This window comes from Festucalex cinctus, chromosome 15 (assembly GCF_051991245.1).
Source record: "Festucalex cinctus isolate MCC-2025b chromosome 15, RoL_Fcin_1.0, whole genome shotgun sequence".
Taxonomy (NCBI): domain Eukaryota; kingdom Metazoa; phylum Chordata; class Actinopteri; order Syngnathiformes; family Syngnathidae; genus Festucalex; species Festucalex cinctus.
Genome location: NC_135425.1, coordinates 8,995,956 through 9,011,085, shown reverse-complemented (window position 1 = coordinate 9,011,085; position 15,130 = coordinate 8,995,956). Strand labels below are relative to the sequence as shown.

The following is a 15,130-nucleotide window of genomic DNA, read 5'->3' as shown; positions in this document are numbered from 1 at the left end:
TATTAAATTTGGTACAAAACTGTTGTTTGGGTTGTGGTTATATATGAATGAGTGACCAAAAGCATATTTCTTTATTTTGACATATATTGACAAAAAGTTGAACATACAAAATGATCTACCACTTAATTTAAGCATATCAAAAGTTCTATTTGGTAACATATGCCTGAATGGTTTGTTCTCTTTGATGATTCAATGTTAATGGTTGAAAGAAGAAGAAGAAAAAAACGTGTTTGGGATCTCCTGAAAAGTGAACAATTTTGGAGGTACCAGGTTTAGGCCTGATGCCAGCGATATGAAGAATTTTCTAGGTGTAAAAATTGAAAGCTTTTTCAATTATCACTCATTCCTTTCCAGCTTTTCCATCTTGTGTCATTGCCATCCAGAAAATACCAATTTACTTAAAAAAAACAAAAAAAACAAGTACTGCCAGAACTACTACAAATTTTTGAAATGCTTGTACAGGTAATAGTGTTTGAAACGATACATTTTACACATTTCAAGCAATTTCCCTTTGCAACTGTCCCTCCCTCCTCTTATCTTATTTCTAGTGACAAGTCTCTTATCTCCACCGTTGGGTGACGAGGCTTGAATTGAATCTCTGTTGCCTTCTTATCTTAAACACACACGTCCGTTGTTGTTCTGCTTGTTGGCATGCTCAGTCTTAACTTAAATAATGATGAATAAATGCAATAATTGTGTCCTACTACAGTAAATTGTAGATTTTAAATACACCGTTGAGATGCATAATCAATTTTTGTGATTATGGGGGTATTAGTAATGTTCTCAGGAAGTTAAACTGGTAGTACCCGAGAGGCACCCTGGGCTGGCTGCTATAGCCAAGCACAGGGAAAACACAGACCCATTCACACTTACATTCACACCTATGCATAATTGAGAGTCCTCAATTAACTTGCACGTTTCAGAAAGTGGAAGTCGGAGTACCAGCAGAAAGTCCCTGCAAGCGTTGACAGAACATGTAGGCTAAATCGAGCCGAGATTCAAACCCAGAATTTCAGAACTGTGGAGCAAAGGTATTTACGACCAGTGCTGCCCACTCCAACTAGTTAATAAATTCAAATAATGGCAGTGTCAAAGAAATCAAAACATAATCATCTTTCACCCAGATAAGGATAATGATGAGATGTAATAAGGTCTTTTGTGTAGAAGTAGTTATTTTTAACATCATAATCTCCTGGTAATATGACTGTAATCCACCTTTTGTTATCCACCCTTTCAGGACAAAGAGAGCAGTGTCACCAAGAATAAAGTGTGATTTAAACCCAAAGATCCTATTAAAACTCCTGACAGGATTTTCATCATCAGGCTTCACAGCGGATTTCCACTGAAAGGTTCTCACCAGGGATGGATTTTCTAACCTGGTAAAAAATGTATTTGAATTTGGTGAAGCAAGAATTCAAGAAGCAAGAGGACATTTCGAAAACTCCCCGACTACCATATTTAAGCCTCTGTCAATATGTCTGCTGGAATGTCGTAATTGTCTTCTGATGGGGATAACAGGATTGGGGAGAATTTAAGAAGCTTCATTTGGCATCACAGGGAGCGTTGATAATTTGATCAGTGATGGATCTGTTTTGAATTTTCTTTTCTTAGTGACCTAAACATTAAGGTGACAGTGTGTAGTATTTAGTGCCACCTAGTGGTGAACTAATAAACAATTCATAAAAAAAAAAAAAACTATTAATTTTAATAATGTGCAAAAAAAAAAGTGCTGTCACATCAACATACATTTTGTTATATAAGGTCTAATAATCACAAATTATTAGAGATGGCACGTCAATGACTTTTGGGCATCCGTCATTCAGCAATCAACAGTCGGGACAGCCTTCCGTCATTGTTAAGCCATCAACATTTCAAGCCGAACCGCATTGTAATTAGGGGTGTGCTCAAAAAAATCGATACGGCAATATATCGTTGCGGGCCTCATTACAATACACGTATCGATACGCAGGCGTCAGAATCGATATTGCTCGTTAACTTTAAAGAGGCAGTTAACGTTTGCAGCTTGCATTGTACCTAAAAAAATAAAAATCAGCAGCGTCTTAGAAGTTAATTGCCTTCAATTAATGCAAAAATAGCTCACCAGTGATTGGACACTGTGACTTGCTAAGAAAAATTAAAGCAGAGGAAGAATATCAACATTTATTTACTTATAAACTTAACATGGCACGTGTCTCTATCTACCAAATTTCCTATATTTTGTTTAAAAAACAAAATAAAATGTGTTACATGAAAAAAATGCTGTTTTTATTTCCCCAAATATTTCAAATAAGCACATTTTAGAGCTGTATTTTAGAGGATACATTTAGACCAGGCATGCCGCTTGTTGGTAAACCAGAAGAGCTACTAACAAAAACATTTTTGTCATCCAGCATAATAAACATATTCTTTAGGTATACATATGACTGTTATTATAAAATCCAAGTAAATTAATGTAAAATATCAAACTACGTATCACCCTGAAGACCATGTATTGGGATACATACGTACAGTGTTCCCTCGTTTTCCGCTGGGGTTAGGTTCCAAAAAATACCCGCAATAAATGAAATCCGCGAAGTAGTTAGCTTTATGTTTTACAATTCTTATAAATGTTTTAAGGCTCTAAAATCCCCGACCGCACAATTTATACACTTTTCTCATTGAGGCATTTACATGTTCTCACATTTCTCTCTTGTTCAAACATTGACAATGTTCAAACCTTCATAAATTTTATAAAATGGGTATATTACTGTAAAAAAAAATATGCAAAATTGCACTTAAAAAAAAATCCGCGATACAGCGAGACCGCGAAAAGTGAACCGCGTTATAGCGAGGGAAGACTGTATTGCGATACGTATCGTATCGTGACCCCTGTATCATGATACGTATCGTATCGTGAGGTTGGCGGCAATACCCAGCGCTATTGTAATCGTCAATCCATCATTCCTCATTCTGTGAATGATATCGTCATTTGAAGTGGAAATCTGTCAACAAGTCATTCGCCATGAGTCATTAAAATGACAATTCCGCCACTGACGGACCTTCCATCAATATTGAAGGAATGTACACCTCTGGGAATTTTATTTGTATCATCTACAAATATTAGACAGATCTGTTAGTACTCACCTGGTGATTGATTATTACATTGGAGCACCTAATCTTGTCATCCACATGAGCACGAGATTGGGGTTGTAGTATAGACCTACTTTTTGAAGTAGAGTAGTACTCCTCAGTTACCACATAATTGTGGACATACAGAAGGTGATACGTTTTGCTATCTGTCAGTGATTTGCCCCACTGCCTACTATGAATACCTAAAGCAGTGTTTTTCAACCCTGGTCCTCAGGACACCTGTTTTCCATGTCTCTCTATTTGCAACGCAGGTGATTCCAATGACAGCACATTAGCAAGCTCTGGAGAAGCCTGATAACGATCCTCACCTGCGTTGGAATCGGGATACATGGAAAATAGGCTGGAAAGTGTGCCCCGAGTACCGGGGTTGGGAAACACTGACCTAAAGTATAACAATGACTCACTAGAAATGTAATGGGGTCAAAATAAAAAAAAAAACCTTTAAAATGCATTGAGAATCTATCATGTTTTTACAAATGTGCACTATCATGCAGGCATACAAGGTATTTTGTTTTAGTGTAGTTGCCGTAGTTAGCGATCCAAGATGGCCGATCTTCGTGCAGGGGTCACAGATCGTTGACAGTGGTTGTAGTTGGCAAACAAATATAGCTGATTTTCTGTGCATTTGGACCATTGAAATGTTCATGTAGCCCTTCTCCCAGTCATATCAATGGCATTTTCACTGTAGGCAGAAAGTAACATGAAAATGCCACAGAGAGGTGAACGTATTCTAGTTAGGCGTCTTTAGCGAGTGGCAACAAAAAAAGGGCTGCTGGTGCTCACGAAGAATATGTCACAGCATATAAACAAATTTGATTGCATGGTTAGTCTTTAGTCTTTCATGAAATTGGATGTGGCTTGCCAGGCTAAATCGACATTGGATTACAGTAGGCTACCAATTAAATCAGCAATGACATTGTTTACTCTGGAAATGTAAGTTTTGCACAGTTCCTAACCTGGATGTTAAACATCCGGGCGACTTTTACTTTGCTAGGCCAGCTACATGTCGTATGCGAAGCACGCTTTAGCCCACATTAGGAGAGGCCACACCCACACGAATGACATGAAACGTGACATGCTGAGGATTTTACTCTGACCAGAATTGGCGCGGTATTTGGGCTGGAAGACGGGGGGCCGGATACATCATCTTGATCACGTGACCAGGATAATGGTCGTTCACCACAGCATTTTGATACTTAATCGGTTTAAAAAAAATGATTATGGCTTACAGCTTAAGAAAACTCAAGTATCCTATTTCAAAATATTAGAATATTTCCTCAGACCAAGTAAAAATAATGCCATAATCAGCAATATTAAAACAATGAAAGGCTTGCAATATTTTCAGTTCATTTGTAATGACATTTTTGCTTATTTAATTGCATTACAGAAAATAAAGGACTTTATCACAATATTCAAATTTTCTGAGATAGTCTTGTAATAATTTAGTAATTGTTGTGGTCTATCTGAGGCACAGTAGTGTGTTCCAAAATTGTTGCATTCTGTTAGTTCACCATTAGATGGCACAAAATCCTACATACTGTCAATTTAAGATGTCAAAGAATGAAGGAATGTTTCACTTGTATCCATATTGAGACATCCATATGTGCGTTAATATGTCTTCCAACTCAAAATCCTTCAACTCAAAATCCTTCCTTTCAATGAAGAGCTTAAGGTCCAGATTAGGAGCATATTTTTGAAACATAGAAAGAATGCAGAAAAGCTAATCAAATGGTCAAAAATAATTAACTAAAAAGGAAATTGAATGGGTTTATCATCAGGTTCACATACAGCATCTGCTTATAAATCTCTCCTCTCTGGGGAATCTGACCACAACCTTGAGACACCTTGCGGCCACCAACAGGCTGCTGATGGAACAACTGCTGGTGGCTGACACAAGAACTCTGTCAGTTTGACACAAATTAGGTGTCGAAGGAGTGTTTATAAAAACGCAACAATAACTTTAGTAATATTAGATGCAGACATAATATCCTGCACTATCAGCATTTTCTAAACTCAAAGATGAATAAACATGATGGTTTATGTTCTGAATTCTTGAGTGTTCACAAAGGGGTGCCGCAGGGCTCTGTGCTCGGACCCCTCCTGTTCATTATGTACATTAATGATCTGGGACAAAGCGTGTTGGACGCCAATATGCATTTTTATGCTGATGACACAATAATTTACTCCTTTGGCTCATGCTCAGCTGCTGCTGTTGCTTCGTTGCAGAAAGCTTTTAATGTTGTGCAGCACACACTTCTGCAACTAAAACTAGTCCTTAATGCGGACAAAACTAAACTGATGTTGTTTTCAAATTCCAGGAAAAGCCCACAATTTCCCCCCAAAGTGTCCACTCTGGAGGGAAATGAAATAGAGGTGGTTCATACATATAAGTATCTTGGTATTTTGCTTGACGACACTTTGACTTTTAAACCCCATGTTGAGAACCTCGTGAAGAAACTAAAACTAAAACTGGGTTTCTTATTTCGGAATAAATGTTGTTTTTCTTTTGAGGTCAAAAAGCGTCTTGTCACTGCAACTTTTTTATCTGTTTTAGATTATGGGGATGTGTTGTATATGAATGCTTCAGCTCAGTGTTTGAGTAAGATTGACTCTGTATATCATGCTGCTTTGAGGTTTGTTACAAATTGTAGAGCCTTGACCCATCACTGTGAACTGTACTCTCGAGTGGGATGGCCTCCTTTGTCCACCAGGAGGTTGACTCACTGGTACATTTTTATTTACAAGGCTATGCTTGGACTGCTGCCCTCTTATATTTGTAATTTAATCACATTGAAAAGTGTTGATTCTTATGCTTTGCGTTCCAATGATCTTTTGTTGCTCTCTGTTCCATTTGCCCGCACTGAGCTGGGGAAAAAGGCTTTTGTTTTCTCTGCCCCTTCTGCATGGAACATGTTGCAAAAGGACTGGAAACTAACGGAACTTGTTTCATTGAACGATTTTAGATCCAGATTAAGAGCACTTGAGACGGCCTCATTGATTTGTAACTGTTTTATATAATTTTTATGTGATTGTAAGTGAAACTTTTATTTGTAACTGTAATGAAAACTGTTTTGCTGCCTCTTGGCCAGGACTCCCTTGAAAAAGAGGTTCTTAATCTCAACGGGACTATCCTGGTTAAATAAAGGTTAAATAAAATAAAATAAAAAGAGACATGCGGACTAATAGTGCGGCCCAACATACTTTCGTCTTAATTGATTTTTTAGCTTCATGGCGTTTCCGTTTACCCTTTTTCAAGTACTCGATTTGAATTTGCAGCAGTAGCTTCTTAATTTGTTTACATACCTTCAGTAAAGTATCCCATTGGTAATGACAGGCACACTTCATTGTGTTCATCAAAAAGATTTTGTTTGAACAAGTCAAACTCTCCCTCAAAAATGTGCAGCAACAGACCTGAATAGAGCACAATTTTCAATTCCCATGCACATTTGTAGTTCCTCAATGACTAGTGTCTGTCTGTTATTGTGGCATCATAGAATTTGACATTTTAATCCAGTGGTCACTGTGGAATTGTCCATGCCTTCCACACACATCCCACTCCTGTCAGCTGGTTTAATCCCGACCGTGAAGTTTGTGCTATGGTGCTGATCAGCTGCTAGGATGGATGTGACTAGGAGACAGTGCGGTGAGTGACATGATATTAAAGTTTTGTAATGCCTTCCGTCTGACTGCAGAGGGATTTTGTATGCAACCACCACAAAAAGCTTTGAAAACACGTACACACACCTGTTCAAGTTGTCATGAAAACAAACATCACGAGAGAAAACAAATACTGTAGGCTATGTACAAATTATGCTGTGAGCAAATTGATCCATCTGTGTACAAATTTAATGTATGACTGTATGTACAGTTTGCATGTTATTTTATGACTCAAAACAGTTGTATTTATTGATTGATAGCTGGCCTCTGAAAAGGGAGCGGTATAAAAGTGGGAGCCATTTTCAATGGGAGCAGGATAGGACACGATTTAATTTATTTATTTATTTTTAACGAGACTGGGATGGGACGTAATTCTTTTTCTGTAGGAGTGGGATGGGAAGTGAGTGAAAATCTACTTATATTTCACCCTCTTATCAAGACTTGTGCATGACTAGCATACTGCATTTAAAGGGAATGAAAGGAGCCGGTCTAATTGGCCATGATTGAAGTCTGCTGGCCTGCGCTAGTCTGTGAAATTACCAACATCGGGTCTAACCCACCTCCGTGCAGATATGCCATGTGCGGCACAGGATTTACACCGGTAATGTAAATATAGGCTCTATGAGAGTATGCGTGTGTGTATGCGTGTGAGGGTGTGCATTCACGTGCGTTCGTGTGTGGTGGTCAAAATATGTGAAGATGATGCAAAACACTGCAATTCTTCCATCTATTTTTACAATAAAATAATGCTTACGGTAGTAAATACCAGTGGCTCCTAATTGTTTTTAATTTTTTTATTTTTTTATCATGTATGTCTCTGGCTGGGCGGCACGGTGCAAGAGTGGTTAGCACGTCCGCCTCCCATTTCTGAGGACTCGGGTTCGAGTCCAGGCTCCGGCCTTCCTGGGTGGAGTTTGCACGTTCTCCCCGTACCTGCGTGAGTCTTCTCCGGATTCTCCCGTCTCCTCCCACATTCCAAAGATATGTATGGCGGGTTAATTGGGTGCTCTGAATTGTCTGTAGGTGGGATTGTGAGTGTGAGTGGTTGTTCGTCTCTGTGTGCCCTGCGATTGGCTGGCAACCAGTTCTGGGTGTACCCCGCCTACTGCCCAATGCCGACTGGGATAGACTGCAGCTCCCCCGTGACCCTTGTGAGGAGTAAGCGGTTATGAAAAAAGATGGGTGGATGTCTCCCTCCTAGTTTTCACTGCTGTTAATGATATTGATGCTGTCATGACTGGGTCACGCCAAGGTTGAGTTTGGGTCATGACCGTGAGGTCAAGTGTCTGTTTTGAACTGATGTAATAGCCATCGAGTTTCAACTGGTTTTAAGTAGGGGTGTTAAAAAAAATCGATTCGGCGATATATCGCGATACTACATCGCGCAATTCTCGAATCGATTCAATTAAAAAAAAAACGTTTTTTTTTTTTTTTTTTTTTTTTTTTTAAGAGCTCAGAATTGTTCATTCGGTAGTCTTACCGATTCAACGTCTTATCATCATTGCCTTTTTTTTTGTGTGTGTGTGTGTGTGTGTGAATCGATTTTTAAACTTCCATTTTTAATGGAAAAATATTCAACAAAACGTCTGACTTCGGGTTAGGATTCACACCTTGAGCATGGAAGAATGTTATATGAACGGAACATTAAGTCTTAATATTTTATTTTAATGCTGTTCAAACATGAAACAGATTACAACCTCTATAAGACTGAAATTTCAGATAAATAAATAATACATTTTCATATAAATCTTACACTCTACAAGCTTACTGATTAGTATTTTCTAAATTTGAATGAAAAAAAATCGCAACAATCGACTTATAAATTCGTATCGGGATTAATCGGTATCGAATCGAATCGTGACCTCTGAATCGTGATACGAATCGAATCGTCAGGTACTAGGCAATTCACACCCCTAGTTTTAAGCTATGTGATGTCATGAGCTATGTGATGTCAAGAATCTTTAATCTCTTTTTTCTGGTCAACAGCCAATCAGATAATTCCATGTCAGTCCTGTTACCCACAGCCACTAGCCACAGCTAATCCGATCATTTCACTGTCTATTTAAGACAAACGGAGAAGTGTTTGTTTGTTTTATTACCTCTGTTCCTCTGTGCATCTCCACAAGGGGGCTTGGCATCTCGTGATTCTCGATGCATTCTCGTTGTTTCTGGTCAAGTCAAGTTACTTCCACGCCTTTTGATATTATGTGAATACAGTGTTAAAACTCTTATTTGTGTCTGCGCTATGGGATCCAACCGCCGAACGTAACAGATGCAACATTAGTCAGTCAGAGGGGGCAAAAAAAAGCAGTTTTATTCTACTGTGTGGTATAATGAGCATTCAGTCGAACCTTTCCTAGTCTGGTTGCAAATGACGAGAGCGACAATGAAATAGAACGGTGAAGAGGAGGGGAGGAGTCAAGAGAGCAGATAAAAAGACTTGAATAGAGCAGCATGCAGTTGGAGATATGAGTCAGGAAAAAAGAAGAGAAAAGGATGAGAGAAGAAGGTGAATAACAACAAATAGTGAAAACTGAGAAATAAGGGTTTGTGGAGGAAAGAAGAGACTCCTTGGAAAGCATGAGTAAGTAATTTAAGCAGTCAACTCGGGATTTAAAGCGCTATAAATGTAACTTATTGAATAAAAGCAATGAGATGAGGAACACTCACATTTGCACGCTTCTGCCAAGTGATGAACGTGGCTCAGATCCATGACAAACAGAAGTTGAAGTTCTTCTGGGAGCGGAGGATCAACCAGCACATCCAGCAGGTGATCGAAGAGGAGAGCCGCAGGAAGAGCAGCGCTCTCACAAGGTCATCACTGCCATTTGATCAAAACAAACTCAAACTTGTCCAGGAGGGATAATTAGTAAGATCTAATAAGGTACGATTGAAGAGCTGTGTTAATTATGCTTTGATAAAGTTAATTATGCTTTTACAAAGTTAGTAAGTGCCCTTGCTTATAGCATCAGAATCTGTGGTATTTATTTCACAATATGTCTATTATTGTAGCTGAATATTGCTGTGGTGTTGAGCTGGAATTACATTGAGTTTTTGCCCCCCCCCCTCATAATTTTGTTATTGCTTTGCTTTGCTTTGCTTATTTAGAAACACACTAAGATTAGGTAGAAGAGAGACATTTAATGGCACACTTATCTAATATAGGAACTATATACAAAAAAAAAAAAATCTCTGTTACGAAAATAAGAATGATCTGATTTGAGTGACACTGTCATAAAAGTGTTAATCCAATAATATGTTTACCATTGTGCAGTTTTCAGTGATGGAAAGCGGCATTGTCTCAAACTGTCTTATTTGCTTGAATAACAGAACAGAAATACTGTTCACACCTCTCATTGTGATGCAGCTTAATCCTAAATATAGTACACAACTTTCAAAATGGATGTACCGGTATTTATTGTAACTCCTTCAATTGCGTTGGTATGGAAAGAAGCAGCTGAGTGTGTTGATAAATACATCTTTTAAAAGTCTTCTAATATTTCATTGCAAAAGTGATATGTTTTCGAAATCGAAAAAAGATCAAATTTCATTCAATCTTCACAGCTTGAAAATTAGTTTTAGTTTTATAAGTTGTCCTAGTGATGCTCGTCTGTCTGTCAGCACATAGTAGCCTGGGAATGTTGATTAGGGGCGCCTGGCGATACATTTGAATCCCCCAGATCAGCGTGAATATCCGAGGACAGATGAGTAGAATGATAAAGATTAAGTGAGACGTGATGGCGCGTGATGACAGATCCTCACTGACACAACAGGCACAACAACATGGATCGAGATACCAGTACCGTGCAGGCTTGTGCCATTTTTTTTTACAACCTAATTATGCCTGACAGCAGTAACTTCAGATCAAGTTGCAGCAGATGCCTGCACGATTAATCTAAGCCCGTACCCAAGAGGGGAAATGCTGGTCTTAGTCAGGCCGCCGTTCTTCTTCTTAGAAACAATGAACATGGATTTCAGTAAGCCAAAAGTCGCCATAAAATTTGCGTCGAATATTGACCTTTGATTCTTGACTCAACTTACATAGCCTACACTTTAGATAGCATACTCCCACGAGATCCGACACCCGTGTTTACGTGTGTAGTGTATGAGAATGTTTAGCTGCCTGTAGCTGTTTAATGAGCATTATTTTAAACTGTTAAGCAAGACAATAAAGCCCATCTAGGCAGTTTATCAACGCCTTTATCGTCACTTCGCTGTTGGCCTTTGACACCATCCTCGCACGAAAGAAGTTTACAAACCAGAGGGACGAACCCTCTTAGGTTAGCATTAGCGCTAGCTAGCTGGTATTCGTATGATTGAACACAGATGGATTTAAAACTTTATCAAAAAGTGACATCCTCCGTGAGCGGGCACCTTACCGTGGTGGAGGAGTTTGTGTGTCCCAGTGATCCGAGGAGCTATGTTGTTTGGTATGGAAGCCCAAAAGTGTGAATAAATAAAGGTTTTGAAATAACTATCCTTTTGATAAATAACAGACAATTATGTAATATGGCCATTAAATTGTAAAATGAGGCATTAGTATTATTATTAAAAGTGTTCATACTGTTCTTTAATTTGTAAAAAAAACAAACATATTATTTTGATTAAATATTTCATAATGATTATTTTAAAAGTCATCAAAAGACAGTTCAGAGTCCCCACCCTTTTTGGAGTCCTTGGAGGGTGTGCTGGAGAGCGCGCCCCCTCCCTCGTTCTGCTGGGGGACTTAAATGCTCACGTGGGCAATGACAGTGAGACCTGAAGGGGCCCCTACGACCCGACCTCAGATAAGCGGTAGTAAATGGATGGATGGATGGACCAAAACTTGACAAATATAAATACTCTGAGTTCTGCCATTGGCCAGTGTACAGCAAGTGATCCTTGAGGATTCATTAGTACAGATTCGCTCATATCTTTTAAATCAAAACCACTTTTTCTATTCAAATGGTTGTCATTAGACACGTTTGAGATTTATATATACTGTCTGTTATTGTTTATGTTTTTTAACTTGTGATTAATAGTGACCAGAAGTCCATTCCACATGTTTTCATCATACTGGAACAACTAGAACTACTTCCTGCTTCAGTGTCTAATGGGATCTTTTGTCCTGCTAGCCTAATACTGCGGCCGCAAGTCAGACCCAACACAAGCTGAGCTTTTCTTGTGGCGTATTTCCAGTGTTACAATGTGGGACCGACATGAGGGAAACAGCTCAGCCAGCTGCCGTAACTGAGCAAAAAAAGTTGGCTAATACTGAGTGCATTGATGGTTTAGTACTGTTGAATTGTCGACCAAGAGAGCATTTAGCATTAGCACTGGTCATCAGATTGACTATAGTGATTACATTAATTTGTTATAAATGGTTCCTGGTGAGAATTTATTGTATATTTCATTTTCAGTAAAATTGTGGTGTCACAGTTTTAATTTTGAAAATCTGGTCACCCTATTAATACCCCGCTCACAGTTCTACACATTTCTTGGCTTGAATGTCATCATCTTGTTTACATTCAGTACAGTAAGGGAATTAAAGGCACAATTTAAACTTGCTTATGAATGAATGAAGCAGGTACAAATTTACTGACATGTAAAATAAAACTTCTACAGGACGCTGTTCAATAATACTACACACAAGTCCATCATAAAAAAGAAAACACATAAAGGCATAGTGCCGAAACTCACACTTATTTTTGCCTACCCTGATCTTGTAAAAAGATATTTCCTTTTTTATGATGGACCTGTGTGTGGTAATTTTTTTTCCCGATTGATCGAAATAAATGGCATACATTCATTCATTCAATAAGTGAAAGTTTATCAAATAATCAAAATCATGTCTTCATCATTAGTAACAATTAAATATTTAATAACAGAACAACTTCAATATTCCCTTTTTAGAAAAGTGAAATATAAATCGTCTGTGTTCTTCAGGGGGAAATGAATGATGCAGACAAGAGCCACAGTAACAGTTTGATCATTCTGTATTATTGTACTATAAAAACTACAAAATCATTTGTCACTGCTTTGGCTTGAACTGATGAGTCCCGAGGGCGGCTGTTTAAATGTAGCTGCAAGTTACATCTTCAACGCACCTTTGTTTTCTCGCTACGAAACTTTGATCTATCAATCTGATTTACAAGCTTGCATCTGCCAGCTAAAACAGAAATGTGCTTTCTTTTGAATCAGTATAAGTACATTTATATTGTTGTTTTACCTCCCACATACTGAAAGCAAAGCACTTCCACGGAACAAATGATAGCAATTGTGATGGGTCACACTGTCGTCGTAGGCGAGTAAACAACTCAGTCACACGACTGATGAAACTGCATCAAGTGACTTAATGTTAACATCTTGCTGAAGGCTACTTAAGAGTTGCCGCAAACTCACATCAATAAACCAAACCATACAGTAAACAAAATATGCAGATTTCTTTTTCTGCTGCACTCTCTCCAAGCATTCACCATCATCACCACATTTTTTTTGTTTTCCAGCCAGCAGCGAAGTTTGCCACAAAGCCAAATCAATCTCTGTAGAAAAGTGAGCAGGCAAAGCCAACAGGATCACACACAAACGGCGAAGCTATTTCACGTGGCGCCACTGCCAGTTGGCCACTTCCAATTGCCGGTTTAGTGTGTACCAGAATGCGGCCATATTGACTAGGGATGTCACGATAAGGGCAATATTGTGGTATCGTGATATTAAAACTGCCACAATATCATCGACGTCATGTTCACAATATTTAAAAGGAACACATTTGTTAAAAAAGTCAGGATGATTTCCATTTGTGCAGTTCTAGCACCCTCTAGTGGCTAGTTTATTAGTGCAATTTAATTTTCATTAGGGATGTTTTGGACTTTTATGTTTAAAATTTATGCTAATTGTCAGATGAAGGGGAACTTAATTTGCTTGTGAAGCAATCAATGTGTGCTTGCATTACCAAGTAAGTGCCTCAATGTTATTCGAGATTGTCTTTTTTAACTCATTCGCTCCCAGCCATTTTCACAGAAGCAATCCTGTTCGCTCCCGGGTGTTTTACTGGATTTTGACTGATTTTGCAAGGCCCACAGAATATTGTGTTCTATTGCTATAAAGGCATGAAACCTACCAAAAGAAAGATTACATTCTCTTCTTTCATCAGGAAAAAAAAAAGTATGTTTCTATCTGTTTCCGTTTTGCAGCAATTAGTATTAGAAGATAGCTAAGTTTCATCAGTTTTCACAAATCTATTTAAAATTATAAGTGATTTAGCTTTTTTTCTAGATGGCCCTGGTTGATTGATCTCCTTTGCTCTTCTGCCACCTGCTGGCCGTTTGTGTAATAACTACCATTTCTGCAAGCGTTCTTGCAGTTGAGAGGCTGCATCAAAGCCTTCTGTATGCTCTAGCATAAAAAACAAAACAAAAAACAAAAACGTATAAATACGTCTTTGGAACACTTAAAACATGAAAAAAACATTTACGTTATTGGGAGCAAATGAGTTAAATATCGCCAACGCTCCCACAATATCGTGATAATTATTGTAATGTGACCTTCATATCACGATAATATATCGTGATGTTTGGATATCGTTACATCCCTAATATTGACCGACTCCTAGTGGCAAGGATTGTGGAGTCTTTGTGTTAAAAAGGCCTCTCTTCCACTGTCTCCAGGCTGAGGGGGCAATGGTTAGTCGAGTTGGATCAGAGGAACCGGCACCAGCAAGGATTTTTTGAGGACCGAATCAGACGATCTCAGAAGGCCCAGCAGCAGAGCACGGAGCTTGACTCTCCTTCGTCATGATGAAAAATCTAATGCGGCCCAAGTGAGCTTTGAAATGGAGAAGCAATTGATTAGAATTGATTGAATGATACATCTGTGAATTGCAAATTGTCATTACTGGACTGTACACTGAATTTCTAGAGATGAAAACCATGTTGATGCCAATGATGCTAAAGATGAAATAAAACTTCTAAAAGTTTGCACCATGTTAGCATTTGTACTTTTTGTTCATATTTTAGTTCATAACTATCAGTTCTTGCATTTAATAGTATAGTGCAGTGACTTCCTTGATTTGTAATTGTATTTAATATTTTCTACACTCTAAAAAACAGGATTGTTGAACCATTTTAAGATTACAAATTGAATTGTTGACCAACTTAAAAAAAAAAAAAATCACTTCAATTGGTAAAACACTATTGAATTAATTCAATCCAAAGTGAAGTATGAGTTTGTTAAACTCAATATAGTCACTTGAATGAAGTTAATCCAAAATGAATATATTATGTTTAATGAACTTACAAATAATTAAACGTAATATATTCACTTTTGGATTAACTTAATAGTGTGTTACTTATTGAAGTGATTTTTT

The 15,130-nt window shown here is 38.1% G+C and overlaps 1 protein-coding gene across 1 annotated transcript; it reads left to right on the top strand.

Moving 5' to 3' along the window:
- Window positions 1–8,841: 8,841 nt before the first annotated feature.
- On the top strand, window positions 8,842–14,684 carry LOC144002670 (uncharacterized). The gene is made up of 3 exons (XM_077498089.1): window positions 8,842–9,370; window positions 9,477–9,600; window positions 14,433–14,684. Exons 1-3 carry the CDS (start codon window positions 9,367–9,369, stop codon window positions 14,560–14,562), a joined length of 258 nt encoding a protein of 85 aa, XP_077354215.1. The 5' UTR covers window positions 8,842–9,366; the 3' UTR covers window positions 14,563–14,684.
- The last annotated feature ends 446 nt before the right edge of the window (window positions 14,685–15,130 follow it).